The 27461-nt window shown below is 62.8% G+C and overlaps 1 protein-coding gene across 4 annotated transcripts; it reads left to right on the top strand.

The window, feature by feature from the left end:
• Positions 1 to 4726: 4726 nt before the first annotated feature.
• TTC12 (tetratricopeptide repeat domain 12) lies at positions 4727 to 27278 on the top strand. Of its 4 annotated transcripts, XM_068170340.1 has the most exons (21): positions 4727 to 4862; positions 5596 to 5747; positions 5914 to 5938; positions 6482 to 6559; positions 7204 to 7325; positions 9885 to 9944; positions 12682 to 12753; positions 13130 to 13190; positions 13533 to 13721; positions 14771 to 14840; positions 16029 to 16117; positions 16636 to 16804; positions 17853 to 17945; positions 18710 to 18773; positions 19251 to 19385; positions 21219 to 21317; positions 21590 to 21658; positions 21803 to 21904; positions 23191 to 23290; positions 24531 to 24756; positions 27142 to 27278. In XM_068170340.1, exons 1-21 carry the CDS (start codon positions 4799 to 4801, stop codon positions 27215 to 27217), a joined length of 2115 nt encoding a protein of 704 aa, XP_068026441.1. In that variant the 5' UTR covers positions 4727 to 4798; the 3' UTR covers positions 27218 to 27278. The 4 variants fall into 4 exon arrangements, with proteins under 4 accessions (XP_068026441.1, XP_068026444.1, XP_068026443.1 ...); XM_068170343.1 differs by lacking the exon at positions 24531 to 24756 and having other exon boundaries at positions 27142 to 27241; XM_068170341.1 differs by lacking the exon at positions 4727 to 4862 and having other exon boundaries at positions 5602 to 5747; positions 6484 to 6559.
• The last annotated feature ends 183 nt before the right edge of the window (positions 27279 to 27461 follow it).

Here is a 27461-nt window from a genome sequence, read left to right as displayed (position 1 = left end):
GGTCCAACCCAGAACCAAATCAGGGCTTAGCTGCCCCCTGGGTGTGGGGAAAGAAAAGGGAACACTGCAAAGGAATTGTTGTGTTGCAGTCAGAGGGGTTGGGGAAGCTCCAAGCCTGCCAAGGAAGTGGGTTGGGGAAGCTCCAAACCTGTGAAGGAAGGGGTTGGGGAGCTCCAAAACTGTAAAGGAAATGGTTGGGGAGCTCCAAAAGTGTAAAGGAAATGGTTTGGAAGTTCCAGAACTGCAAAGGAAGGGGTTGGGGAGCTCCAGAATTGCATTGAGAGTGGTTGGGGAGCTCCAAACCTGCAAAGAAAAGGCTTGAGGAGCTCCAAAATGGCATTGAAGGGGGTTGGGGAACCTCAAACCTGCAAAGAAAGAGGTTGGGGAGCTCCAGAATTGCAATGAAAGGGGTTGAGGAGCTCCAAAACTGTAAAGGAAATGGTCTGGAAGTTCCAAAACTGCAAAGGAAGGGGTTGGGGAGCTCCAGAATTGCCTTGAAAGGGGTTGGGGAGCTCCAGAATTGCATTGAGAGTGGTTGGGGAACTCCAAACCTGCAAAGAAAAGGCTTAAGGAGCTCCAAAATTGCATTGAAGGGGATTGGGGAGCTCCAAACCTGCAAAGAAAGAGGTTGGAGAACCTCAAACCTGCAAAGAAAAGGGGTTGGGGAGCTCCAAACCTGCACAGAAAGTGGTTGGGGAACCTCCCAAATTGCAAAGGAAGTGGTTGGGCAGTTCCAAAACTGTAAATAGTGGTTGGGGAGCTCCAGAAGTGCATTGAAATGGGTTGGGGAGCTCCAAACCTGCAATGAAAGTGGTTGGAGAACCTCAAAACTGCAAAGGAAGGGGTTGGGGAGCTCCAGAATTGCCTTGAAAGTGGTTGGGGAACCTCCAAACCTGCAAAGGAAGAGGTTGGAGAGCTCCAAAGCTGTAAAAGAAAGTGGTTGGGGAGCTCCAGAATTGCAATGAAAGGGGTTGGGGAGCTCCAGAATTGCATTGAGAGTGGTTGGGGAGCTCCAGAATTGCATTGAGAGTGGTTGGGGAGCTCCAGAATTGCAATGAAAGGGGTTGAGGAGCTCCAAAACTGTAAAGGAAATGGTCTGGAAGTTCCAAAACGGCAAAGGAAGGGGTTGGGGAGCTCCAGAATTGCATTGAAAGGGGTTGGGGAGCTCCAGAATTGCATTGAGAGTGGTTGGGAAAGCTCCAAACCTGCAAGGAAAGGGGCTGGGGAGCTCCAAAATTGCATTGAGAGTGGTTGGGGAACCTCCAAACCTGCAAAGAAAAGGCTTGAGGAGCTCCAGAATTGGATTGAAAGGGGGTGGGGAGCGCCAAACCTGCAAAGAAAGAGGTTGGGGAGCTCCAGAATTGCAAATGGAATTGGTTGGGCAGTTCCAAAACTGTAAATAGTGGTTGGGGAGCTCCAGAATTGCAAAGGAAGGGAGTGGGGAACCTCCAAAGCTGTAAAGAAAGTGGTTGGGGAGCTCTAAAACTGTAAAGGAAATGGTTTGGAAGTTCCAAAACTACAAGGGAAGGGGTTGGGGAGCTCCAGAATTGCATTGAAAGGGGTTGGGGAACCTCAAACCTGCAAAGAAAAGGGGTTGGGGGGTCCAGGATTGCATTGAAAGGGGTTGAGGAACTTCAAACCTGCACAGGAAGGGGTTGGGGAACCTCCCAAATTGCAAAGGAAGTGGTTGGGCAGTTCCAAAACTGTAAATAGTGGTTGGGGAGCTCCAGAATTGCAAAGAAAGAGGTTGGGGAGCTCCAAAATTGCAATGAATGTGGGTTGGGGAACCTCCAAACCTGCAGAGAAAGAGGTTGGGGAGCTCTAAAACTGTAAAGGAAATGGTCTGGAAGTTCCAGAACTGCAAAGAAAGAGGTTGGGGAGCTCCAGAATTGCATTGAAAGGGGTTGGGGAGCTCCAGGATTGCATTGAAAGGGGTTGGGGAGCTCCAGGATTGCATTGAAAGGGGTTGGGGAGCTCCAAACCTGCAAAGAAAGAGGTTGGGGAGCTCCAGAATTGCATTGAAAGGGGTTGGGGAGCTCCAAACCTGCAAAGAAAGAGGTTGGGGAGCTCCAGAATTGCATTGAAAGGGGTTGGGGAGCTCCAGGATTACACTGAAAGGGGTTGGGGAGCTCCAAACCTGCAAAGAAAGAGGTTGGAGAGCTCCAAAGCTGCAAAGAAAGGGGTTGGGGAAGCTCCCAAACTGCAAAGGAAGGGGTTGGGCAGTTCCAAAACTGTAAATAGTGGTTGGGGAGCTCCAGAAGTGCATTGAAAGTGGTTGGGGAACCTCCAAACCTGTAAAGAAAGTGGTTGGGAAGTTCCAAAACTGTAAATAGTGGTTGGGGAGCTCCAGAATTGCAATGAGTGTGGTTGGGAAGCTCCAAGGTTGTGAATTAAGTGGTTGGGGAAGCTCCTGAACTGCAAATACAATGGTTGGGGAGCTCCAAAAATTGCAAATGAAGTGGTTGGGAAGTTCCAAAACTGTAAATAGTGGTTGAGAAGCTCCAGAATTGCAAATAAAAGTGGTTGGAAAGCTCCAGAGTTGCAGAGAAAGTGGTTGGGGAAGCTCCAGAGCTGCAAAGGAAGTGGTTGGGGAAGCTCCAAACCTGCAGCTGAAGCAGTTGGGGAAGCTCCAACCTGCAGCTTTCTTGGTCGTGGGGGCTGGGAGGAGGGTCCTTATTTTTCCCCTTTTCCTCCCTTTTTTCTCCTTTTTTCCCCTTTTATCTCCTTTTTCTCCCTTTTTCCCTTTCCTGCCCCCTTTTCTTCCCTTCCCCCCCCCTCCTTTTTTCCCTTTTTTCTTCCTTTTTCTTCCCTTTCCCCTCTTTTCCCTGTTTTTCTTCCCCTTTTTCCCCCTTTTCCTTCCCTTTCTTCCTCCCTTTTTCATCCCTTTCTTCCTCCCTTTTTCTTCCCTCTCTTCCTCCCTTTTTCTTCCCTCTCTTCCTCCCTTTTTCTTCCCTCTCTTCCTCCCTTTTTCTTCCCTTTCTTCCTCCCTTTTTCTTCCCTTTCTTCCTCCCTTTTTCTTCCCTTTCTTCCTCCCTTTCTTCCTCCCTTTCTTCCTCCCTTTCTTCCTCCCTTTCTTCCTCCCTTTTTCTTCCCTTTCTTCCTCCCCTTCTTCCTCCCCTTCTTCCTCCCCTTCTTCCTCCCCTTCTTCCTCCCCTTCTTCCTCCCCTTCTTCCTCCCCTTCTTCCTCCCCTTCTTCCTCCCCTTCTTCCTCCCCTTCTTCCTCCCCTTCTTCCTCCCCTTCTTCCCCTCCCTTTTTCCCCTCTCTTTTCCCCCCCCTTTTTCTTCCCTTTCCCCTCCTTTTTTCTTCCCTCCCCCCCATTTTCCCCTTTTTTCCTTCTCCCCCCCTTTTCTTCCCTATTTTTTCCCTTTCTGTTCCCTATTTGCCCCTTTTTTCTTTCCTTTCTCCTCCCCCATTCCCCTTCCCCCCCCCCCCCCCTTTTTTTCTCCCCTTCCCCCCTTTTTTTTCCCCCCTCCCCAGCACTTCTCTGAACCACAAGCCTGACACATCCCAGCAGGGCTGGAAAGGAGGGCAGAGACATCTCTGGGCCATTGCAATGTGCTGCTGGAGGTCTGCCAGCCGCTGCCTTTCCTTCCCTGCAGCTTCACCCACCCAGGCGGAGCCCAGGGCCCCAGCCGGGCTGCGTTCGGCAGCACAGGAGCTCGGCGGCTGAGCTGGGACCCGGGCAGCGCAGCAGGCGCAGGGCTGCGGGGCAGCTGGCAGCCGGCCAGCCGCTGTTGTGCGGGAGGATGGTGCCATCCGCTGGCTGCCGTGCTGCTGGCACCGCCCTGCGTGCCCCCCGGGCGCGGAGCCCTCCTGGGTACCAACCCCCCGAGCCCCTGCAAGCCGCCGGCCGAGCCCCGCCGCGGGGAGGCGGCTCCGCAGCACGGAGGGGACAGAAGGCAGCGCTGCCCAGGGGCCCCTGCCCGGGCACTGCCGCGGCTCCGACCCCCGCGGCTCGGAGAGGAGCAGCAGTGCCTGGGTCGAGGGAGTCGAACTCTCGGCACACCTCAGGCTCTTGCCTTCCCTAGAGGTGTCCGAGAAACCTGCGGCCATGGCACCTGGGGAGGCGGTTTGCATGGTGGGGGTTGGTGCCTGGGCTGGATGACCTTAGAGGACTTCTCCAACCCAACCCTTCGGTGACTCTCTGCTTGCCCTGGGAGGGGGCGCAGATGGCAGCGACGGGGAGGGAGCCACTCGCTTAGTGCTGTGGAACGGGCTGCAGACACCCAAGGGCGCGGGGCTGCTTCTGCCGGGTGGGCTCTTCGCCCGTGCGGACGGTCTGCCGGCCGCCGGTGCTGGGCACGGCTCAGGCTCTGCCGGCCGCCGCTGCTCGCTGCTCGGCACTGATGATTTGCTTGCTGCCGGTGCTCGCTGCTCGGCACGGCTCAGGAGCTGCCAGCCGCCGGTGCTCGGCACAGCACGGCGCTAATTGATACCTCTGGGTATTCGATTTCTACCGAGGCAGGGCAGCGGGCCCGGAGGGGAACTGCTTGCTGCACCCTGCGAGGCGGAGGGCAGCAGCCGGCCGTGCCCGGGGGCACTACGCCGGGACCGGGACTGGGGACCGGGACTGGGGACCGGGGCTGGAGCGGCTCCGAGCGCAGCTCCGCCGCCCGACACCCACCGCGAAATGGCGGAGGGCGATGCCCCGCCTCTTCATTTGCATAACCGCACCCCATTCGCCCCCACCCCGCGGGCGCTGCGCAAAGAGCGCAGCCGGCGGCGTAGTCCCCATGGCAGCAGCGCGGCGTCTCCGCCGGCTCGGGCGGCGGCCGCGGCGGTCCCCCGGCCGTAGCCATGCTGTGCGACCCGGACCAGGAGAGGGATTTCCAGCGCTTCCTCTGCCGGGTGGAGGAGATCTGTAAGACTGCCGCGGGAACCAGGCGCAGAGGGGCCGCCCCGGGCCGGGCTGCCCGCGGGGAGGCGGCGGCGGGGCGGGGGTAGGCGGTGGGAGGTCCCCGTGGTGTACAGGTAGGGTGAGAGGGGCGGAAAGTGAGGCAGGAAAAGGATGGGGAAAGCGAAAATGCCACCCTGGTTGTTTCCCGGGGGTCTCCCGGTGAGCTCAGGTGTGCCGAGCTGTGTGTGGCGCAGGGAGCAGCTCTGGGAAGGAGAAGGATTCAGCTTTGTGAATGTCTCCATTGATAGGATCGCAGAACGCTCCGGGTGGGGAGGGACCCTCCCAGGGCATCCTGTCCAACGCCCCCGCAGGCAGCAGGGACACCTCCCCCTACAGCAGGCAGCCCAGGGACACGGCAAGGTTGGCCTCCATCCTGCTCACCCTAGCATAGGATTGCCAGGGTTGGAAGGGACCCCAAGGACCATCCAGTTCCAACCCCCTGCCATGGGCAGGGACACCTCACACCACAGCAGGTTGCTCACAGCCACCTCCAGCCTGGCTGCAAACACCTCCAGGGCTGAGGCTGCCACCCCCCTCCCTGGGCAGCCTGTGCCAGGCCCTCACCACCCTCCTGGGGAAGAATTTCTTCCTCACATCCTGCTCCCTCCAGGATGACTGAAGGGTTGGTTTGGGGGTTTGGGGTTGGTTTGAGTTTGTTTTTCTTAACCCCAGCTCTCCCTCCCCCTCTTTTTTTAAGCCAATTTAGTGCAAGGTTTGAGCTCTGCAGACCCAGCTGTCAAGGAAAAAGCCCTTGCTGCAGCAGAGGAAAAGCTCCATGAGCAAGAAGCCAGCAGGGAGGAAGCCAGCAGAGTGGCTGTGGACAGAACAGTCATCAACACCAGGCCCTCTGTAGGTGCTTTAAGGAGGCCTTCCCCACCCCCTGTTTAGGTTTGCAGGGGATATTCCCAGTGTGCCTCAGCCTGGTGCCCTGGAGCTGCGAGCAAGCTGGGCTGGTGCTGCTTTGCTGCTCTGGGCTCCACTGAAGGGCCTCCTGCTGTGCTTCTCTCTCTTTCAGGACGCTGCAGGAGCAGTGGATGCAGGTAGGACGATGCTCCCCTTGGTGTTTAGCCTCTCCTCCACCTGTTTGAGCAGAGAGAGAGAGTGGCTGGTGCCTCAGGCAAGGCTTAATTCCACCCCTTCCAAACCTCAGAGCTCACTTCTGAGGGAGTTTTGGCTCGAGCCAGAGAGCCAGGGGCGCCCTGCAGGGTCCCAGCAGCGTGGCTGTGCTTGAGCCCAGCTGGGAGCCTTGCTGCTGCCCTTTGCTGCTGCTTCCTGGCCTCTCGTCTCAGAGGGCTGCCCTCTGGATTTGACAGCAAGCCAGGTTCTCTGCAGAGATGAGGAACTTGGGGGCAAGAATGCAAGTCCCTGAGCTTTGTGCCCCAGTTTGTCCCTGCCTGCCCCAGTTTGTCCCTGCCTGCCCCAGTTTGGCTGCTGGGGTGCTCCTGTGGTGCTCTCTTGGTGGAGGAAAGGGTTGCTCTTTCCTTTCCCTCACCTGTGCACTGATCTCAATGAGCTCTCTGCTCTGGGTTGTTGTCTTTGTTTTGTCTTTAAACTGCAATGCCACCAACTCTCCTGGCTCCAAGAGGCCTTTCTGGCAGCCTTGGAAAAGGATGCAAAGGAAAGAGCTCAGCAGAGGAAGAGAAACGAGCTGCTGGCAAAGGGTAACCACTGGAAGCTTCCCCAGCTCAGCCCTTCAGCGACTGCTTGGCAGGGGCAGGCCTGGCACAAGGGGCTAGAGCCAGGCCAAGGGGGGATGGTCTGAGGCTGAGGCAGAGCAGGGTTAGGCTGGAGCTGAGGAAGAAGCTCCTCAGGGTGAGGGTGGTGAGACTCTGGCACTGGCTGCCTCCCCCCTGGGGGTGTCCAAGGCCAGGCTGGATGAGGCCCTGAACAGCTTGAGCCTCGCTGGGAGGTGTCCCTGCCCATGGCAGCTGGGTTGGGGCAGCTGATCTGTGAGGTCCCTTCCAGCCTAGGCCACTCTGTGAGCACTTTCCTCCACAAGCTCTCCTCTTTGTGATCAGGCTTTAGGCTGGAGGCAGTGAGCTGGGCTGGGGAGGGGGGAAGACAACAACAACAACTCAGCTTTCCCTCTGGAGGAGGAGGAGGAGGGATGGAGGTTGCTCAGCAGTAGCTCAGGAACCTCTTGCAGAGAATGGCTGATGAGGAGGGCTGGGGTGGGATGGTGATGCAGAGCATGCAGGCTCTGTTTGCTCACTCAGCCAGGGAGGAAAGGGAGCCCCAAGGCTGCTGTGAGGGCCTGGGATGCAAGCCCCAGGGCTGCCCTCAGTGCCCTGCCCTTGTCTTGCAGCTCTGCAGGAGAAGGGCAACGAAGCCTTCAGGAAGGGAGACTATGCCACAGCCGTGCAGAGGTACACTGCAGGCCTGGAAAAGCTGAGGGACAAGCAGGAGCTTTACACAAACAGAGCACAGGTCAGCCCCTGGCAGTGAGCTGCCCCTGCCCCCCCCCCCCGGCAGCCAGCTCCCCCTGCCCCCCCCCCGGCAGCCAGCTCCCCCTGCCCCCCCCCCGGCAGCCAGCTCCCCCTGCCCCCCCCCCGGCAGTCAGCTCCCCCTGCCCCCCCCAGCAGCCAGCTTCCCCTGCCCCTGGCAGTCAGCTCCCCCTGCCCCCCCCAGCAGCCAGCTTCCCCTGCCCCTGGCAGCCAGCTTCCCCTGCCCCTGGCAGTCAGCTCCCCCTGCCCCTGGCAGCCAGCTCCCCCTGCCCCCCCCCCGGCAGCCAGCTTCCCCTGCCCCTGGCAGCCAGCTCCCCCTGCCCCTGGCAGCCAGCTCCCCCTGCCCCCCGGCAGTCAGCTCCCCCTGCCCCTGGCAGCCAGCTCCCCCTGCCCCCCGGCAGTCAGCTCCCCCTGCCCCTGGCAGCCAGCTCCCCCTGCCCCCTGGCAGCCAGCTCCCCCTGCCCCCTGGCAGCCAGCTCCCCCTGCCCCTGGCAGCCAGCTCCCCCTGCCCCTGGCAGCCAGCTCCCCCTGCCCCCTGGCAGCCAGCTCCCCCTGCCCCTGGCAGCCAGCTCCCCCTGCCCCCCGGCAGCCAGCTCCCCCTGCCCCCCCCCGGCAGTCAGCACCCCCTGCCCCCCCCGGCAGTCAGCTCCCCCTGCCCCCTGGCAGCCAGCTCCCCCTGCCCCCTGGCAGCCAGCTCCCCCTGCCCCCCCCGGCAGTCAGCTCCCCCTGCCCCCCGGCAGTCAGCTCCCCCTGCCCCTGGCAGCCAGCTCCCCCTGCCCCTGGCAGCCAGCTCCCCCTGCCCCCTGGCAGCCAGCTCCCCCTGCCCCTGGCAGTCAGCTCCCCCTGCCCCCCCCCAGCAGCCAGCTCCCCCTGCCCCTGGCAGCCAGCTCCCCCTGCCCCCTGGCAGCCAACTCCCCCTGCCCCCCCCGGCAGTCAGCTCCCCCTGCCCCCCCCAGCAGCCAGCTGCCCCTGCCCCTGGCAGCCAGCTCCCCCTGCCCCCTGGCAGCCAGCTCCCCCTGCCCCCCCCCGGCAGTCAGCTCCCCCTGCCCCCCCCAGCAGCCAGCTCCCCCTGCCCCTGGCAGCCAGCTCCCCCTGCCCCTGGCAGCCAGCTCCCCCTGTCCCCGGCAGTCAGCTCCCCCTGCCCCTGGCAGCCAGCTCCCCCTGCCCCCCCCCGGCAGTCAGCTCCCCCTGCCCCCCCCAGCAGCCAGCTCCCCCTGCCCCTGGCAGCCAGCTCCCCCTGCCCCCGGCAGCCAGCTCCCCCTGTCCCCGGCAGTCAGCTCCCCCTGCCCCTGGCAGCCAGCTCCCCCTGCCCCCCCCCGGCAGCCAGCTCCCCCTGCCCCCCGTGCTGCTCTGCACGGGCAGACCCCCCCGAGATGGACCTTCCCCAGGGGGAGGCTGTGTGCAGCAGCACAAGCAGCCTTCAGACAGGGAGGGCAACCACTTCCCAGCCACCCCCCAGGAGCTTTGGAGCCACAGCAGCTGCTTGCTGCGCCTGGAGGTCAGCAGCAGGAGAGTGCAGAGGGAGGGCTTGGACCTCCTGCAGGCTTCCCTCAGTCCTTCCCTCCTGAGCCCTGTGTCTGAGCTCCTCGGCAGCTGCAGCTCTGCCGTGGCCAGGCCTTCCCCCGGGGCGTGCTCATGAGCCCTGCTGGCCTTTGGGCTCTCTCCAGCCTTATTGATTGTGGAGTCCTCCTCTTGGCTGTGCCACAGCTGAGCTCCTGCCCCTCCAGAGGGGGAAGTCACTCTCCTGGAGCATTGTGCTGAGATGCTCTGAGTGGGTTTGCCACAGGGATCGCTCTCAGGGCTGTGGGAGGCTAACATTGGCTTTGCATTCTCTGCCTGGCCTGGATCAGCACAGAATCAGTGCAGGAGGCAGGGACCTCGTTCAGCTCAGTGCCCCCAGGTGGGGCTTGAATGGGGTGGGAGTGACTCTGAGGAGGTGGAAACCAAGCAGCAGCTGATAACCAGCCTGGACAATCAATGGCTGGGCAGCAGCCTGGTGGCCTTTAATTAGCTGAAGCTGCTTTAATTAGCCTACAGTGGAGTGCATCCCAGAAGGGCTCAGGTTGGGAGGGAGCTCAGGGACCATAGAATCAGTCAGGGTTGGAAGGGGCCACAAGGATCACCTAGCTCCAGCTTCTGCTCCAAGCTCCCTGCCGTGCCCAGGGACAGCTCTGAACCAAGCTCAGCTGCTCAGGGCCTCATCCAGCCTGGCCTTGAGCACCCCCAGGCAGGAGGCAGCCACAGCCTCCCTGGGCAGCCTGTGCCAGAGCCTCCCCAGCCTCACACTGCAGAGCTTCTTCCTCAGCTCCACTCCAACCCTGCTCTGCCTCAGCCTCAAACCATTCCTTGTCCTGTCTGCAGCCCCCCTCAGGAGAAGTCTCTCTGCAGCCTTCCTGCAGGATGCCTTCAGCTCCTGGCAGCAGCTCTGAGGTCCCCCTGGAGCCTTCTCTTCTCCATGCTGCACACCCCTAGCCCCCTCAGCCTGTGCTCCCAGCAGAGCTGCTCCTAATCTCTGCCTGGGGCTCTCCTGGTTTCATTTCAGGCCTACCTGAGGATGCATGAGTATGAGAAAGCCATTGCTGACTGTGAATGGGCACTAAAGGTAACCTCAGGACTCTGCCTCTCCTGCCTCAGGTCAAGAGCTCCTGCAAGGTGGGACTGGGGGTGACTGGTGAGGTGGAGCTGCCCAGCAGCAGCAGTGGTGCACAGACTGCTGCCCCCTGAGTGAGCCTGAGCAGCACAAAGCAGTGAATGTTGGAGTGCTGCCTGCTTGAAGCTCTTCTGGCTCCTAGGAGCTTTTGGTTAGGAGCTTGCTAGAAGGGACAACGAGCTGCTGCCTTGGCACATCCCCTCCTGGAGAGGCAAAAGGCTCTCTTGAAGCTCACCAGGAGCAGGTCTGGTGGGCAAGGTCAAGATGGTAACTGAACAGACAGCAAGGAGCTGAATCCCAAGGGAGCTGTGCCAGTGGTGCCCAGCAGGGAGGGTTGTGGGCAGCAGCACTTCAAGCTGCTGGGGCTGGGCTGGCTGAGTCCCCTTGGCTGGCTCCTGGTTTTCTCCTGTGCCCAGCTAATGGCAATCAGCATTCCTGGCACAACTGATCCCCAGCCCCATGGCAGTGGTGCTGGCAGAGGCTCAGAGGTGCAGGGATGAGCAGCAGCTCCCTGCATGAGAGCCTGCTGGGGGAGCAGCTTCCAGGGAAGGCTCTGAGCTGGGGAAGCAGCAGCAGCTTCCAGGGAAGGCTCTCAGCTGGAGGAGCAGCAGCAGCTTCCAGGGAAGGCTCTCAGCTGGGAGAGCAGCAGCAGCTTCCAGGGAAGGCTCTGAGCTGGGGCAGCAGCAGCAGCTTCCAGGGAAGGCTCTGAGCTGGGGCAGCAGCAGCAGCTTCCAGGGAAGGCTCTCAGCTGGGGGAGCAGCAGCTTCCAGGGAAGGCTCTGAGCTGGGGCAGAAGCAGCTTCCAGGGAAGGCTCTGAGCTGGGGCAGCAGCAGCAGCTTCCAGGGAAGGCTCTCAGCTGGGGGAGCAGCAGCTTCCAGGGAAGGCTCTGAGCTGGGGCAGAAGCAGCTTCCAGGGAAGGCTCTCAGCTGGAGCAGCAGCAGCAGCAGCTTCCAGGGAAGGCTCTCAGCTGGGGGAGCAGCAGCAGCTTCCAGGGAAGGCTCTCAGCTGGAGGAGCAGCAGCAGCTTCCAGGGAAGGCTCTCAGCTAGGGGAGCAGCAGCAGCTTCCAGGGAAGGCTCTGAGCTGGGGCAGCAGCAGCTTGCAGGGAAGGCTCTCAGCTGGGGCAGCAGCAGCTTCCAGGGAAGGCTCTCAGCTGGAGGAGCAGCAGCAGCTTCCAGGGAAGGCTCTCAGCTGGAGGAGCAGCAGCAGCTTCCAGGGAAGGCTCTCAGCTGGAGGAGCAGCAGCAGCTTCCAGGGAAGGCTCTCAGCTGGGGCAGCAGCAGCTTGCAGGGAAGGCTCTGAGCTGGGGGAGCAGCAGCAGCAGCTTGCAGGGAAGGCTCTCAGCTGGGGCAGCAGCAGCAGCTTCCAGGGAAGGCTCTGAGCTGGGGGAGCAGCAGCAGCTTCCAGGGAAGGCTCTCAGCTGGGGCAGCAGCAGCAGCTTCCAGGGAAGGCTCTGAGCTGGGGCAGCAGCAGCAGCTTCCAGGGAAGGCTCTCAGCTGGGGCAGCAGCAGCAGCTTCCAGGGAAGGCTCTGAGCTGGGGCAGCAGCAGCAGCTTCCAGGGAAGGCTCTGAGCTGGGGCAGCAGCAGCAGCTTCCAGGGAAGGCTCTCAGCTGGGGCAGCAGCAGCAGCTTCCAGGGAAGGCTCTCAGCTGGGGGAGCAGCTTCCAGGGAAGGCTCTCAGCTGGGGGAGCAGCAGCTTCCAGGGAAGGCTCTCAGCTGGGGGAGCAGCAGCAGCTTCCAGGGAAGGCTCTCAGCTGGGGGAGCAGAAGCAGCTTCCAGGGAAGGCTCTGAGCTGGGGCAGCAGCAGCAGCTTCCAGGGAAGGCTCTCAGCTGGGGCAGCAGCAGCAGCTTCCAGGGAAGGCTCTGAGCTGGGGCAGCAGCAGCAGCTTCCAGGGAAGGCTCTCAGCTGGGGGAGCAGCAGCAGCTTCCAGGGAAGGCTCTCAGCTGGGGGAGCAGCAGCAGCTTGCAGGGAAGGCTCTCAGCTGGGGGAGCAGCAGCAGCTTCCAGGGAAGGCTCTCAGCTGGGGGAGCAGCAGCAGCTTGCAGGGAAGGCTCTCAGCTGGGGCAGCAGCAGCTTCCAGGGAAGGCTCTCAGCTGGAGGAGCAGCAGCAGCTTCCAGGGAAGGCTCTCAGCTGGGGCAGCAGCAGCAGCTTCCAGGGAAGGCTCTCAGCTGGAGGAGCAGCAGCAGCTTCCAGGGAAGGCTCTCAGCTGGGGCAGCAGCAGCTTGCAGGGAAGGCTCTGAGCTGGGGGAGCAGCAGCAGCTTCCAGGGAAGGCTCTCAGCTGGGGGAGCAGCAGCAGCAGCTTCCAGGGAAGGCTCTCAGCTGGAGCAGCAGCTTCCAGGGAAGGCTCTGAGCTGGGGGAGCAGCTTCCAGGGAAGGCTCTCAGCTGGAGCAGCAGCAGCAGCTTCCAGGGAAGGCTCTCAGCTGGGGGAGCAGCTTCCAGGGAAGGCTCTCAGCTGCCTGCCACCCCTTAACCAGCACAGAGCCTTTGTTCCATGCAGAGGGAAGGAAGGTTGGCACCTGGGGGGGAACAATTCAGCCTGTGAGGTGCAGCTGCCTCTCTTCCATGGCATGAATCTCTCCTGCTGTGCTTCCAGGCTGCTGGAGCAGTCAGTGAGAAGGCTGGGGCAGGGGCCTGTGGAATGGTTGAGGTCTCCAAACACAGCATTAATGCTGCCCTGGCTTTCCCCACAGTGCAATGGGAAGTGTGCCAAAGCCTTCTTCCTGATGGGGAAAGCTCACCTGGCACTGCAGCACTACAGCCAGGTGAGCTGCTGGGGGCTTGTGGCCATGGGGATGGGGCTTGGCTCTGCTGCTGTGACAGGAGGCCTGTGGTCACTTTGTGGTTCCCTCTGCTGAGCAGTGGGGGGAAGCTGCTGACCCCTGTGTGCAAGCTCAGGGACCTTCCACTGTCTCTTAATAGCTGCTGGTAGCTTCACTACCTGAAGGAGGCTACAGGAAAGCCAGGAAGGGACATCTGAGAGGGGCTGGGAGTGAGAGGGAATGGATTGAAGCTGGGGGAGGGCAGTTTGAGACTGGAGATGAGGAAGAGGTTCTTCACCAGGAGGGGTGGGGAGTCCTCATTTCCATCCCCTTGCCATTTTTGTGTTGAGATGTGAGCCCCTTGCTGCTCTCTGTTCAGTCCAGGCAGTGCTATGAGCAGCTCTTGCAAGCTGATCCCCAAAGGCAAAGCCTCTTTGAAGGTAAGAAACAGAGGTGGCTGCACTGTCCCCTCCCCTACACACAGCTGGGGGGTCAGGAGGATGGGGCCAGGCTCTGCTCAGGGGTGCCCACTGGCAGGACAAGGCCTGATGGGCATCAGCCTGAGCAGAGGAAGCTCCTTCTAAACAGGAGGAGGAAGTTCTGCTCTGTGAGCCCTGGAGCAGGCTGCCCAGAGAGGTGGTGGAGTCTCCAGCTCCAAGCCCCTCCTGGCTGTGTTCCTGCTCTGGCTGGGGGGCTGGACTCAGTCTCCAGGGAGCCTCTCCCACTCTGTCACTCCTGACCCCCCCCAAACCATGGGGCTCTGTTTTCTCTGCATGGCCAAGACTGTGTCAATGAGGTGAACCTGGAGGAGAAGAGGCTGAAGGCTGAAGAGAGAGCGAAGGAGGAAGCTGAGTCTGGCAGTCTGGCTGCTCTGGCCATAAAAGAGCTGCTGCAGAACCTCCACAGGCCTGGCCAGAGCATCCTCTACTATGCAGGAGGGATCAGGCTGCTGGCAGGGGCTGTGACAGGCTGTAAGTGTTTCATGGGCTCAGGGAATGCTTTGGAAGGGACCTGCAGGCATGGAGTCCAACCCCCCCTGCAGAGGAAGGCCACTTAATGAGGCCATTCCTGGGAGCTGGGATCCCAGGGAGAGGAGCAGGAGTTGGAGCAGCTGGAAAGACAGAAAGCAGCAGCCTTGGATCTCTCCCAGGGGCTGGCCAGGAGGTGCCTGCTGCAGGGGCTCCAGAGGAGGCCACAAAGAGGATCAGAGGGGTGGAGAACCTCTGCTGTGGGGACAGGCTGGGAGAATTTGGGCTGTGCAGCATGGAGAAGGCTGCAGGGAGAGTTTAAAGCAGCCTCTCAGGGTCTGCAGGGAGCTGCAGGCAGGCTGGGGAGGGACTGCTCAGCAGGGCTGGGGGTGGCAGGAGCAGGAGCAAGGCTTTGAGGCTGGAGCAGGGCAGAGTTAGGTTGGGCAGCAGGAGGAAGCTCTGCACAGGGAGGCTGGGGAGACACTGGCACAGGCTGCCCAGGGAGGTGGCTGAGGCTCCATCCCTGGAGCCATTCAGGCTCAGCCTGGCTGTGTCCCTGTGCAGCCTGCTCTGGCTGGAGCTGTCCCTGCTGTGGGCAGGGGGCTGGGGCAGGATGCCCTTGGGGGCTGCCTTCCTCCTGTGAATACATTTTGCAGCAGCAGAGGAGAGTCCCAGCTGAGCTCCTCAGGCTGCCTCTGGCTCTGGCTCCCTCCAGAGCTGCTGCCTTGGTTTCTGACCCTCTGTAGCTGCCTGGGAGCACCCTGGGTTGCAGAGCACCTCGGGTGTCAGCCCTGTTAGAAAGCCTTTCCCTTGCAGTCAGTTGTTCCTCCTAGCAGCAGGCATGAACCCAAGCAGGCTCCAGAGCTCCAACTCCCAGCAGCCTTCCTGCAGCTCTTCCTCCCTGCTTGAGTGATGTCCTCTCCCCGGGGCTGTTGGTCTGGTGCCCTTTCCCTTTCAGCACTGTGTTAGAGCAGGGCAGGAGTCTGCCTTCCCCACGGTGCCTCAGCCAGCTGGCAGCAGGGAGCTGATTCTTTCCCCTCTGGCTTCTGCAGGCACTGAGCAAACCTTCTTCAGGACAAACAATGGCTTCAGTCTCCTGCGAGCCAACGAGGCTGTGAGACGGTAAGAGCCCCCCCGGGGGGAACAGGAGGGGCTCACAGCCTGAGGGAATGGAAAGCCTGGCCTCAGGAAACACAATCCCCTCTTGAGATGCTCAGAAGATAAACTCACGACAGACCTGAGCTGAGTGACTCGTGTCTGACTGCCCTGGCAGTGAGCAGCATGCAGCCATTCATCCTCTGTCTGCTGATCCTCCAGCCAGAGCAGGCTGCCCAGGGCCCAGCCAGGCTGACCAGAGAGGGGCTGGAAAAGACCTCAGAGCTCATCAGGTCCAACCCCTCACCCAGCACCATCTGAGCAACTCAACCATGGCTCCAAGGGCCTCAGCCAGGCTCTTCCTGAACCCCTCCAGGGCTGGGGACTGCACCACCTCCCTGGGCAGCACATTCCCAGGGCCAATCTCTCTGTATGGGAAGAACTTTGTCCTCCCCTCCGGCCTGAACCTCCCCTGGCACAGCTTGAGACTGTGTCCTCTTGTTCTGGTGCTGGGTGCCTGGGAGCAGAGCCCAACCCCCACCTGGCTACAACCTCCCTGCAGGGAGTTGCAGAGAGCAAGAAGGTCTCCCCTGAGCCTCCTCTTCTCCAGGCTGAGCAACCCCAGCTCCCTCAGCCTCTCCTCCCAGGGCTGTGCTCCAGACCCCTCCCCAGCTCCTTGCCCTTCTCTGGACACCTTCCAGTCTCTCAATCTCCTTCTTGAGCTGGACACAGGACTCCAGGTGTGGCCTGAGCAGTGCTGAGCACAGGGCAGGATGAGCTCCCTGCTCCTGCTGGCCACACTGCTCCTGACCCAGGCCAGGATGCCCTTGGCCTTCTTGGCCTCCTGATCTTGAATGTCCCCAGGGCTGGAGCCTCCCCTCCCTCCCTGGGCAGCCTGTCCCAGAGTCTCCTCACCCTCACTGTGCAGAAACTGCTCCTGGTGTCCAACCCTGCCCTGCCCTGCTCCAGCTTCATGCTGTGCAGCCCTCCTGTGGGGTCTGTGTGTGGTGAGGGCAGAGTGGAGCTGGGGGGATCCCAGGTCTGCTCTGGTGGGGGCAGGTCTGGCTCACAGCTCTGAGTGCTCCACCTGCTAAACCTTCCAGCTCTGGGTTGAGAGCCTAAATGCTCCTCTGTCAGATCCTCCTCCCCTTGGGGCTTCTCTGCCTTCCCTGCTGCCTGGCTCTGCCCCTTGCTGAGGCAAGGTTTCTGATTTAGGGGCTTCTGTGCAGAGAGGAGAGGCAGTGCTGAGCTGGAGCTGTCTGTTTCCCTCCTCCTGCTGTGGCAAGCTGTCTGCACTGGAAATGGTGAGAGCACATCACCCCCCTGGGTCACTGCTGGTGTGGCAGGAACAGCTCTCTCCCAGAGCCCCTGGGGCTGAGATGTTCCCAGCACAGCTTCAGGGCTCAGACACACAGTGCTGGAGGCTTGCAGCAGCAGCCAGCTCCCTTCTGGCAGCTCTCTGCCAGCTGAGATTCCCTTCCCAGGCTGCCTCTCTGAGCCCTTCTCCAGCCTGCTGGAGGGGTGGGCAGGTCAGCTCCCTGTGCTCATCGCTGCCCTGCGGAGGAGATCTCTGCTGTGGCTTTGCCTTGCAGCTGGGAGCAGCCAGAGCAGCACAGGGCTGAGGGTCAGAGCAGGGCCAGCAGGGGGGAGGCTGAGCAGCTCCGGCAGCACATGAGGACAGGAGTGGATGGAATGAAGACCTCTGGGGCGGTGTTGGTTGGGAGAGGCCTCCCAGAGCCTCAAAGCAGCAGCTGGGGGCAAGCCTGTGAGGGGAAGGGGGTGCCCTGGTGGGAGCCCCCTCTGGAATCTCCTCTCTTTGCAGAAGCAAACCAGCATCTCCTGCTGAGTGACCCTGATGTGAATGCCCAGCTGCCAAAGCTGCTCTCCTCTGGGGTGGCAGAGATCCAGCAGCAGACCCTGGCCCTCCTTTCCCTCTACTCAGGGAATGAGACTGGGAGGAGACTGCTGGGCAAGCACCTGGACCTGAGCAAGTAATGACCACTGCTGCAGCTCAGTGCCTGGGCTGACAGAGGGTGACAGCACAGGAGGCAGTGGCCTGAGGCTGGAGGAGGGCAGATTGAGACTGGGGATGGGGAAGAACTTCTTGCCAGGGAGGGTGGGGAGGGACTGGCACAGGCTGCCCAGGGGGGCTGTGGATGCTCAAGGCCAGGCTGGATGAGGCCCTGAGCAGCCTGGGCTGGTGGGAGGTGTCCCTGCCCATGGCAGGGGGTTGGAGCTGGAGGAGCCTTGAGGCCCCTTCCAACCCAACCCATTCCCTGAGCCTCTCTCCTCAGCTGCTGGGTGGTATCCATGGCTGCTGAAGGGGTGCCAGGGCTCCCTGAGCAGGGCAGGAACCAGCAGCCTCTTCCTTCCCTTCATCCTCTTCCCCTGCTGGTCCCTGCCAGAGTGAAGCAGAGGATAAATTCCCCTTGCCTCTTGGGCAGGAGATGGTTTGAGAGCCTTGGCTGAGCAGAGAAGATCCTCCAGCAGTTGGTCAGCCTTCACTCTGTGGCATCCAACATGAATCCAGGGGCATTCTGTCCTTGCAGGGAAGGAAGCCTGCAGGCTCCCAGGCTGGAGGCTGTCCCAGGCTGGAGGCTGTCCCAGGCTGGAGGCTGTCCCAGGCTGGAGGCTCTCCCAGGCTGGAGGCTCTCCCAGGCTGGAGGCTCTCTCCCCCCCTGCCTGCAGGCTCTCTCTCTCCCCCCCTGCCTGCAGGCTCTCTCTCTCCCCCCCCTGCCTGCAGGCTCTCTCAGGCTGCAGGCTCTCTGCCAGAGCTGAGGGGATGCTGTAAAGCAAGGCAGATAACATCCATGTGGCTCAGCATGTTAGGGGGCCTGAAACCTTCTCTTTGGAGGGCCTGGGATATCCAGCTTGGGCCAAACCCTGCTGCACCCAGGGGAGTGTCAGAGGTGGGATCAAGAGGGTCCCTTCCAGGCTGGCAGCCTGGGATCCACCAGGAGCTGCCTGAAACACCACTGGGACCCTGAGTACTGGGAACCAAAGCTGAGAGCAACCCTTTGGCCTTCTGCTACTTGACAGCTGGCTGCAGGCTCTGATGAGCTGTGTGCCCTACAGTGACACCAGGGCTGGCAGTGCCATGGACATCCTCTCTGAGCTGGCTGCAGGGGCCAGGTGAGTGCTTTGCTGTTGCCCAGCTGTGGTTGAAATGTGCCAGGGCTGGGAGAGAGGCTGCTGAGAGGCTGCTCTGCTGGCCCCCTTGGCTGGCTGCTGCTGGCCCCCTTGGCTGGCTGCTGCTGGCCCCCTTGGCAGGCTGCTGCTGGCCCCCTTGGCTGGCTGCTGCTGGCCCCCTTGGCTGGCTGCTGCTGGCCCCCTTGGCAGGCTGCTGCTGGCCCCCCTTGGCAGGCTGCTGCTGGCCCCCCTTGGCAGGCTGCTGCTGGCCCCCCTTGGCAGGCTGCTGCTGGCCCCCTTGGCTGGCTGCTCTGCTGGCCCCCTTGGCTGGCTGCTGCTGTGTTGCCTGTAGGGACAGGGGTTGGGATGGAAGGGACCTGCAAGAGCACCCAGTGCCAACCCCCTGCCAGGGGCAGGGACAGCTCCCACCAGCCCAGGCTGCTCAGGCTTCATCCAACCTGGCCTTGAGCACCCACAGCCCCCTGGGCAGCCTGTGCCAGTCTCTCCCCACCCTCCCTGGCAAGGATTTCCTCCTCATCTCCAGCCTCAACCTCCCCTCCTCCAGCTTCCATCCCTTCCCTCTCATCCTGCCACTCCAAGCCCTCATCACAACTCCCTCCCCAGCTCTCCTGCTGACCCTTCAGGCACTGGAAGGCTGCTCTAAGGTTCCCCCCAGAGCCTTCTCTTCCCCAGGCTGAGCAGCCCCAGCTCTCCCAGCCTTGGCTGTGTTGTGCCTGCAGCTCTCAGCTTGCTTTGTCTCCCAACAGGTTCAGATCCCAGGCTGGTGCTCTGCTTCCCTCAGGAGTTCTGCCTCTGTTCACCCAGCTGCTGGTATGGAAGCTCACAGCTCCTGCACTGCTTGGCTTTTGTGCCAGCTGCCCTCTGACTGCCCCCAGGCAGCCCCCCATGGCAGACCTGCAGTGGCTGCCCTGCCTCTGGTGCTGCAGGTACAAGAAACCCAGGCTTGGGGCAAGCTTTGCTCAGGGGAAGGCTCAGCCTGCACCCCTCAGTGCCTGGCTGCTGCCTTCATCCCCAGCTGGGCTGCAGATGCCCCCTGGGAATGAGGCAGGGCAGGAGCTCAGCCTTGTGCTGCACTCCTGAGGTGACTTTAACTCCCTGCCACCACCTCCCACCAGCCCCAGGCTGCCCAGGGCCTCGCCCAGCCTGGCCTTGGGCACCTCCAAGGGGCTGGCAGCCATCACCTCCCTGGTCCCTAGCCTCCCCCCACCCTCCCTCTACAACCTCCTCCCAGCCCACACCTCCCTCCTCCTCTGCTCTGACTTCCTTCTCCCACTCTCCCCTTGCCAGGCCTCTGCCAAGCTGGTGAACCAGGCAGCCCTTGCCCGCTGTGTTGGCAGCCTGGGCACCCTCTGTGCAGCTGTGGGCATCAGAGTGCAGCTGGCTGAGAGCAGGCAGTGCTGGCAAGCCTGCCTCCAGCTCCTGGTAAAGCAGCTGGCTGCTTCCCTGCAGGGGGGACCCCAGCTCCTCTGTAGGGGAGACCCCAGCTCCTCTGCAGGGGGGACCCAGCTCCTCTGTAGGGGAGACCCCAGCTCCTCTGCAGGGGGGATCCCAGCTCCTCTGCAAGGGGGGACCCAGCTCCTCTGTAGGGGGGACCCCAGCTCCTCTGTATGGGGACCCAGCTCCTCTGTAGGGGACCCCAGCTCCTCTGTAGGGGGGATCCCAGCTCCTCTGCAGGGGGGACCCCAGCTCCTCTGTAAGGGGGGACCCCAGCTCCTCTGTATGGGGACCCAGCTCCTCTGTATGGGGACCCAGCTCCTCTGTAGGGGGGGACCCCAGCTCCTCTGTATGGGGACCCAGCTCCTCTGTAGGGGGGGACCCCAGCTCCTCTGTATGGGGACCCAGCTCCTCTGCAGGGGGGACCCAGCTCCTCTGTAGGGGGGGACCCAGCTCCTCTGTAGGGGGACCCCAGCTCCTCTGTAGGGAGACCCCAGCTCCTCTGTAGGGGGGACCCAGCTCCTCTGTAGGGGGGGACCCAGCTCCTCTGTAGGGGGTACCCCAGCTCCTCTGTAGGGGGGACCCAGCTCCTCTGCAGGGGGGACCCAGCTCCTCTGTATGGGGACCCAGCTCCTCTGTAGGGGGGGACCCAGCTCCTCTGTATGGGGACCCAGCTCCTCTGTAGGGGGGGACCCAGCTCCTCTGTAGGGGGGACCCAGCTCCTCTGCAGGGGGACCCCAGCTCCTCTGTATGGGGACCCAGCTCCTCTGTAGGGGGGGACCCCAGCTCCTCTGTAGGGGGACCCAGCTCCTCTGTAGGGGGGGACCCAGCTCCTCTGTAGGGGGGGACCCCAGCTCCTCTGTAGGGGAGACCCAGCTCCTCTGCAGGGGGGGACCCAGCTCCTCTGCAGGGGGGGACCCAGCTCCTCTGCAGGGGGGGACCCAGCTCCTCTGTAGGGGAGACCCCAGCTCCTCTGTATGGGGACCCAGCTCCTCTGTAGGGGGGGACCCAGCTCCTCTGTAGGGGGGACCCAGCTCCTCTGCAGGGGGACCCCAGCTCCTCTGTATGGGGACCCAGCTCCTCTGTAGGGGGGGACCCCAGCTCCTCTGTAGGGGAGACCCAGCTCCTCTGCAGGGGGGGACCCAGCTCCTCTGCAGGGGGGGACCCAGCTCCTCTGTAGGGGGGGACCCAGCTCCTCTGCAGGGGGGGGACCCAGCTCCTCTGTAGGGGGGACCCAGCTCCTCTGTAGGGGGACCCCAGCTCCTCTGCAGGTTGTAGCCAGGTGGGGGTTGGGCTCTTCTCCCAGGCAGCCAGCACCAGAACAAGAGGACACAGTCTCAGGCTGTGCCAGGGGAGGTTCAGGCTGGGTGTTAGGAAGTTGTTCTTCCCAGCAGGAGAGCTTGGCCCTGGGGATGTGCTGCCCAGGGAGGTGGGGGAGTCCCCATCCCTGGAGGGGTTTAGGGAGGGCCTTGGAGCCATGGCTGAGTTGCTCAGGTGGTGCTGGGGGGGAGGTTGGCCTGGATGAGCTCTGAGGTCTTTTCCAACCTGCTGCTAAGTTCTGCACTCTGGCTGGGGACTCCACCACCTCCCTGGGCAGCCTGTGCCAGTCCCTGGCCACTCCTGCAGCAGAGGCATCTCTCCTCCTCTCCAGCCTAACCCTCCCCTGCCACAGCCTCAGGCCCTTTCCCCTCTTCTATCCCCTGGTTCTGGGGAGCAGAGCCCAACCCCCAGCTCCCTGCAGCCCCCTCCCAGGCAGCTGCAGAGGGCAATGCAGGGAGTGCATCCCCTGCCCCCCTGCACTCTTCTCTCCTCTGCACACAGGATCAGTACCTGAGCAACCCCTCCCTGTCCCAGGAGTGTGTCTGTGCAGTGCTGGGGCTGATGATGAACCTGCTGCTGGAGTCCAACCTGCTCATCCAGGTGAAGCAGAGCTGGGGGGCTCTGTGCTGCTGTCCTTCAGGGCTGCAGAGCTGCCTGAGCAGCTGCAGCCTCTGCAGCCCTCTGCAGCCTCTGCCTCTGCTGCCTGAGCAGCTGCAGCCCTCTGCTGCCTGAGCAGCTGCAGCCCTCTGCTGCCTGAGCAGCTGCAGCTGGGGGTGCTGGGGATGCCAGCAGCCTCCTGCCATCTGTGCCCTCACCTGGGCTCTTTCTTGTCTGCTCCAACCCTCCCTGAGCCTCTCCCACTGCTGTCCCAGGGCCTGGCTGTGGAGATCAGTGGCAGGAGCCTGTGCCTGCTGGGGGACAAGGCTGGAGGCATTGTCACAGTAAGCACAGGGAGGGTGGGGAGGCACTGGCACGGGCAGGCTCTGGCTGCCTCCTGCCTGGGGGTGCTCAGGGCCAGCCTGGGCCGCTGGGAGGTGTCCCTGCCCCTGGCTGTTGGCTTTGTGCTGTCCTCTCCTCTGCTGCAGAGAGCCTGTGGGGTGCTGAGCCGCAGCCTGGCAGCAGCCTCCTCAGCAGTGGAAGCTGCAGTCCGGGGAGGAGTGGTGAAGAAGATGATCCAAGTCCTCAGAGTGAGTTCAGGGAGCTGAATTCATCTGGTTCCTGCCCTCTTCAGGGACCCACAGCTGCCCCTGGGCTTGGCCTCCTCTCCCCAGCAGGGCAGCAGCAGTCCCTCTGGCTGCAGGGCAGGACTGGAAGCTGAGGCTGGAGCTGAGGAAGGTCTTCAGCATGGGGGTGGGGAGGCACTGGCACAGGTTGCTCAGGGAGGCTCTGGATGCCTCCTGCCTGCAGGTGTGCAAAGCCCCAGGCTGGAGGAGGCCTTGGGCAGCTGAGGCTGGCTGAGAGGTGTCCAAGCCCATGGCAGGGAGGTTGGGGGAGAGGAACTCTGAGGTCCCTTCCAAGCTCAGCCTTTCTAGGGCTCTGATCCTGAGCCTGCAGCCTGCCCTGAGCCTGCTGCCTGCAGCCTGCCCTGAGCCTGCTGCCTGCAGCCTGCCCTGAGCCTGCAGCCTGCCCTGAGCCTGAGCCTGCAGCCTGCCCTGCCCTGAGCCTGCAGCCTGCCCTGCCCTGAGCCTGCAGCCTGCCCTGGCCCTGAGCCTGCAGCCTACCCTGAGCCTGCTGCCTGCAGCCTGCCCTGAGCCTGCTGCCTGCAGCCTGCCCTGAGCCTGCTGCCTGCAGCCTGCCCTGCCCTGAGCCTGCAGCCTGCCCTGCCCTGAGCCTGAGCCTGCAGCCTGCCCTGAGCCTGCAGCCTGCCCTGCCCTGAGCCTGAGCCTGCAGCCTGCCCTGAGCCTGCAGCTTGCCCTGAGCCTGCAGCCTGCCCTGAGCCTGCAGCCTGCAGCCTGCCTGGAGCCTGCAGCCTGCCCTGAGCCTGCTGCCTGCAGCCTGCCTGGAGCCTGCAGCCTGCCCTGAGCCTGCAGCCTGTCCTGCCCTGAGCCTGCTCTGCCCTGAGCCTGCAGCCTGTCCTGAGCCTGTAGCCTGTCCTGCCCTGGTCTGAGCCTGCTGCCTGCCCAGGCTGCCTGCCCTGCCCTGGCCTGGGCTCCCCAGGGTTGCTATGATGCAGATAAAATGAGGCTGGAGGAAGCTTGTGGCACTCAGCTTGGGGCTGGCAAGCCTCAGAGGTGTGGAAGGAAGGGCTGCAGAGGTGCAGGGGGCGTTGGGTGGCTGTGGCTGGCAGGGCAGAGGTGGTTCTCATTGTCCCCTTCAGCTTGTGGTCATCCTGAGAGATGCTAACTGAGGTCTTGATGTGGTGCTGGGGGGTAGGGGAGGACACCTGAGGGTCTCTCCCTAAGCTGTTCTGTCCCCCTGAGGGGGCTGGGCTGGGAGCTGTGGGGTTGCTCATGTGTCCATCCCTCACATCTAGGCTGGGGGAGAGCTCAGCTCCAGTTATGCCCTGAGGACCCTTTGCATCTGCACCAGGAGCAGCAGACAAGCTCAAGAAGACCTTGTGAGGGCTGACAGAGGTGAGTGACAGCTGCCCTGGGTGCAGGGAGGTGATCTCAGTGCCAGCCAAGCCCCCTGGGCTGGGGGAAGGTGTCCCTGCCCGTGGAGTGGAGGGTCCCTAAGGTCCCTGAGCCGTGCTGGGAGGCTGAGGCTGCTCCCTCCCTGGGCCTGGAGTGGCTGTGCAGACAGAGTGGGGCTGCCAGGGGCTGGCTGAGTGCCTGTGCTCTGCTCAGGGGCTCTAACACTGCTGGGGTGGCTTTCACAGCCCAGGGCCAGTTAATGCCAACTGGACTGCACCAGGGGAGGGCTGAAGCTCATCTCAGTGGCTGAGGCTGCCAAGAGGCTGCCAGCTGCTGAAGCTCAGGGTCTGCACTCACCCAAAGCCTCCCAGAGCATCACCTTCCTCCCCTGCAGCCCTGAGGAGCTTCTCTGTCAGCTGCAGCTGCAGCTCCTTGCACTGCCCCCGAGCAGCAGAGCACTTCCCTCACTCACTCCCCCTGAGCTCCTGGGGCTTGAGCCCTGCCAGCAGCCTCTGCTTTGTGTTTGCCTCCCCTCTGTGCCAGCCCAGACCTTGCCCTGCTGCTGGGAGCCTGTCTCAGGAGGTGGGACTGCAGCTGGGCTGCTTGCTTAGCTCCTGCACCAGCCCTGCTGCTGCAGCACTGCCTGGGCAGGAGACAGCACTGCAGCAGGAGAGAGCAGCCCCCCAGAGCAGCTGCTGGAACCCCCAGGGCAGTGTCCTGCCCCTGAGGGCCATGGCTGGGCTGGGGGCAGCAGTCAGCCTGCTGGGATGGCTTTGCTCTGCCTGGCTGGTGCTGAGGCCTCAGCTGCTGCTGCTGCTTGCAGTGCCAGCGAGAGCTGTGCAGCTGCCTGGGCTCAGGGGCTGGCAGCATGGCTGGGCCTGGAAGGGGCCTTAAAGGTCATCCAGGGGCAGGGACCCCTCCCCCCAGCCTCATCCAGCCTGGCCCTGAGCACCTCCAGGGAGGGAACAGCCACAGCCTCCCTGGGCAGCCTGTGCCAGGGGCTCCCTACCCTCACTGCAAAGAATTCCTCCCCAGTCCCCTCTGCCCTCCCCCTCTGCCCTCCCCCTCTGCCCTCTCCAGTCCCCTCTGCCCTCCCCCTCTGCCCTCCCCCTCTGCCCTCCCCCTCTGCCCTCCCCAGTCCCCTCTGCCCTCTCCCTCTGCCCTCCCCCTCTCCCCTCCCCATTTCCCCTCTCCCCTCCCCATTTCTCCCCTGCTGCCATCACCTCCCCTCTCTCTGCAGGGCTCAGGCTGCTGCTGGAGCTCTTGGCCTCAGAGGATGAAGTGGCTGTGGGCAACGCCGCCCTGTGCCTGGGGCAGTGCCTGGCAGTGCCTGGGGCAGCGAGCTCCCTGCTGGGCTCCGGGGCGGTGCCGGCCCTGCTGCGGCTGGCAGGGGGCGATGCTGCCCCGGCCTCGGTGCAGCGCAACTCAGCCCTTGCCCTGGGCAGGCTCTGCCTGGCTGAGCCGAGGTACAGTGCCCAAGGGCCCTGCTGCCCTCTGCCACCTGCCTGCGGCCTCCTGGCAAGGAGCCTGCCCTCAGCCCCCACCCCCGGGGCTGTCCCCACAGCGCTGCTTTGGGCTGGCAGCCGGCTGAGCACCTCCCCAGGCTCATCCTGCTGAGCACCTCCCCAGGCTCATCCTGCTGAGCACCTCCCTCCCCAGGCTCATCCTGCTGAGCACCTCCCCAGGCTCATCCTGCTGAGCACCTCCCCAGGCTCATCCTGCTGAGCACCTCTCTCCCCAGGCTCATCCTGCTGAGCACCTCCCCCCCCAGGCTCATCCTGCTGAGCACCTCCCCAGGCTCATCCTGCTGAGCACCTCCCTCCCCAGGCTCATCCTGCTGAGCACCTCCCCAATCTCATCCTGCTGAGCACCTCCCTCCCCAGGCTCATCCTGCTGAGCACCTCCCCAGGCTCATCCTGCTGAGCACCTCCCTCCCCAGGCTCATCCTGCTGAGCACCTCCCTCCCCAGGCTCATCCTGCTGAGCACCTCCCTCCCCAGGCTCATCCTGCTGAGCACCTCCCCAATCTCATCCTGCTGAGCACCTCCCTCCCCAGGCTCATCCTGCTGAGCACCTCCCTCCCCAGGCTCATCCTGCTGAGCACCTCCCCAGGCTCATCCTGCTGAGCACCTCCCCCCCCAGGCTCATCCTGCTGAGCACCTCCCCCCCCAGGCTCATCCTGCTGAGCACCTCCCCAGGCTCATCCTGCTGAGCACCTCCCCCCCCAGGCTCATCCTGCTGAGCACCTCCCCAGGCTCATCCTGCTGAGCACCTCCCTCCCCAGGCTCATCCTGCTGAGCACCTCCCCAATCTCATCCTGCTGAGCACCTCCCTCCCCAGGCTCATCCTGCTGAGCACCTCCCTCCCCAGGCTCATCCTGCTGAGCACCTCCCCAGGCTCATCCTGCTGAGCACCTCCCTCCCCAGGCTCATCCTGCTGAGCACCTCCCTCCCCAGGCTCATCCTGCTGAGCACCTCCCTCCCCAGGCTCATCCTGCTGAGCACCTCCCCAATCTCATCCTGCTGAGCACCTCCCTCCCCAGGCTCATCCTGCTGAGCACCTCCCCAGGCTCATCCTGCTGAGCACCTCCCCAGGCTCATCCTGCTGAGCACCTCCCCAATCTCATCCTGCTGAGCACCTCCCTCCCCAGGCTCATCCTGCTGAGCACCTCCCCAGGCTCATCCTGCTGAGCACCTCCCCAGGCTCATCCTGCTGAGCACCTCCCCAGGCTCATCCTGCTGAGCACCTCCCCAGGCTCATCCTGCTGAGCACCTCCCCAATCTCATCCTGCTGAGCACCTCCCTCCCCAGGCTCATCCTGCTGAGCACCTCCCTCCCCAGGCTCATCCTGCTGAGCACCTCCCCAGGCTCATCCTGCTGAGCACCTCCCTCCCCAGGCTCATCCTGCTGAGCACCTCCCTCCCCAGGCTCATCCTGCTGAGCACCTCCCCAGGCTCATCCTGCTGAGCACCTCCCTCCCCAGGCTCATCCTGCTGAGCACCTCCCTCCCCAGGCTCATCCTGCTGAGCACCTCCCCAGGCTCATCCTGCTGAGCACCTCCCCAGGCTCATCCTGCTGAGCACCTCCCCAGGCTCATCCTGCTGAGCACCTCCCCAGGCTCATCCTGCTGAGCACCTCTCTGGGCTCTGAGCTGGCCCCCAGGGCTGGGCTCTCACCCAGGTGCTCCAGGCCCTGAACACCCCCAGGGAGCCCCCCCAGCCTCCCTGGACCACCCACTCCTGAGGCTTTCATTTGGCTTTCTGTGGGGAATCAACCAGGTTGGAAAAGACCTCAGAGCTCATCCAGTCCAACCTCTCCCCCAGCACCTCCTGACAGCTAACCCATGGCTCCCAGTGCCACATCCAGGCCTTTTTGGAGCACCCCCAGGGATGGGGACTCCACCACCTCCCTGGGCAGCACATCCCCAGGGCCAATTCCTCTCTCTGGGAAGAACTTTCTCCTCACCTCCAGCCTAAACCTCCCCTGGCACAGCTTGAGGCTGTGTCCTCTTGTTCTGGTGCTGCTGGGAGAAGAGCCCAACCCCCACCTGGCTCCAACCTCCCTTCAGGGAGTTGGAGAGAGCAAGAAGGTCTCCCCTGAGCCTCCTCTTCTCCAGGCTAAGCAACCCCAGCTCCCTCAGCCTCTCCTCCCAGGGCTGTGCCCCAGACCCCTCCCCAGCTCCTTGCCCTTCTCTGGGCAGGTTCAAGTCTCTCAATGTCCTTCTTGAGCTGAGGAGCCCAGAGCTGGCCAGAGCAGCTCTGCTTTGGGAGGGGCAGCTTGGCCATGGGGCACAGCTGAGGGCTTCTCCTCTCTCCCTCCTTCTGCCCCTGAGCTGTCTGTGGTCTCTTTGCAGGCACCTCCTGCAGCTGAGGCAGCTGAATGGCCTGGCCATCCTCCACTCCTGCCTCAAGCATCTGCAGAGCAGCTGAGCCCTGGACCTGCTGCTCCCCTCCCTCCCTCTTGGCCCCTTCTGCCCTCAATAAAAGCAGCTCAGAGCACACCAGGCTTTCCAGTCCCTTCCCCAGGTGCCTGCAGGCACTGCCCCAGCAGGCAGAAGGTCATTTCTTTGTCTGGGCTACTAAGGGCAGTAAGAGCTTGCCCTCAGCTTGGCTCTGCTCCACCACTGAGGCTGCTCTGCTGAGTCCCCTGCTGCTTGAGCCCTCAGCCAGGGCT

Source organism: Melanerpes formicivorus, unplaced genomic scaffold, assembly GCF_026170545.1.
Source record: "Melanerpes formicivorus ecotype bairdi unplaced genomic scaffold, bMelFor1.0.p_v2 SCAF_349, whole genome shotgun sequence".
NCBI lineage: Eukaryota > Metazoa > Chordata > Aves > Piciformes > Picidae > Melanerpes > Melanerpes formicivorus.
The sequence above is the reverse complement of the archived record's forward strand: the minus strand, read 5'-3'. Positions and strand labels throughout refer to the sequence as shown.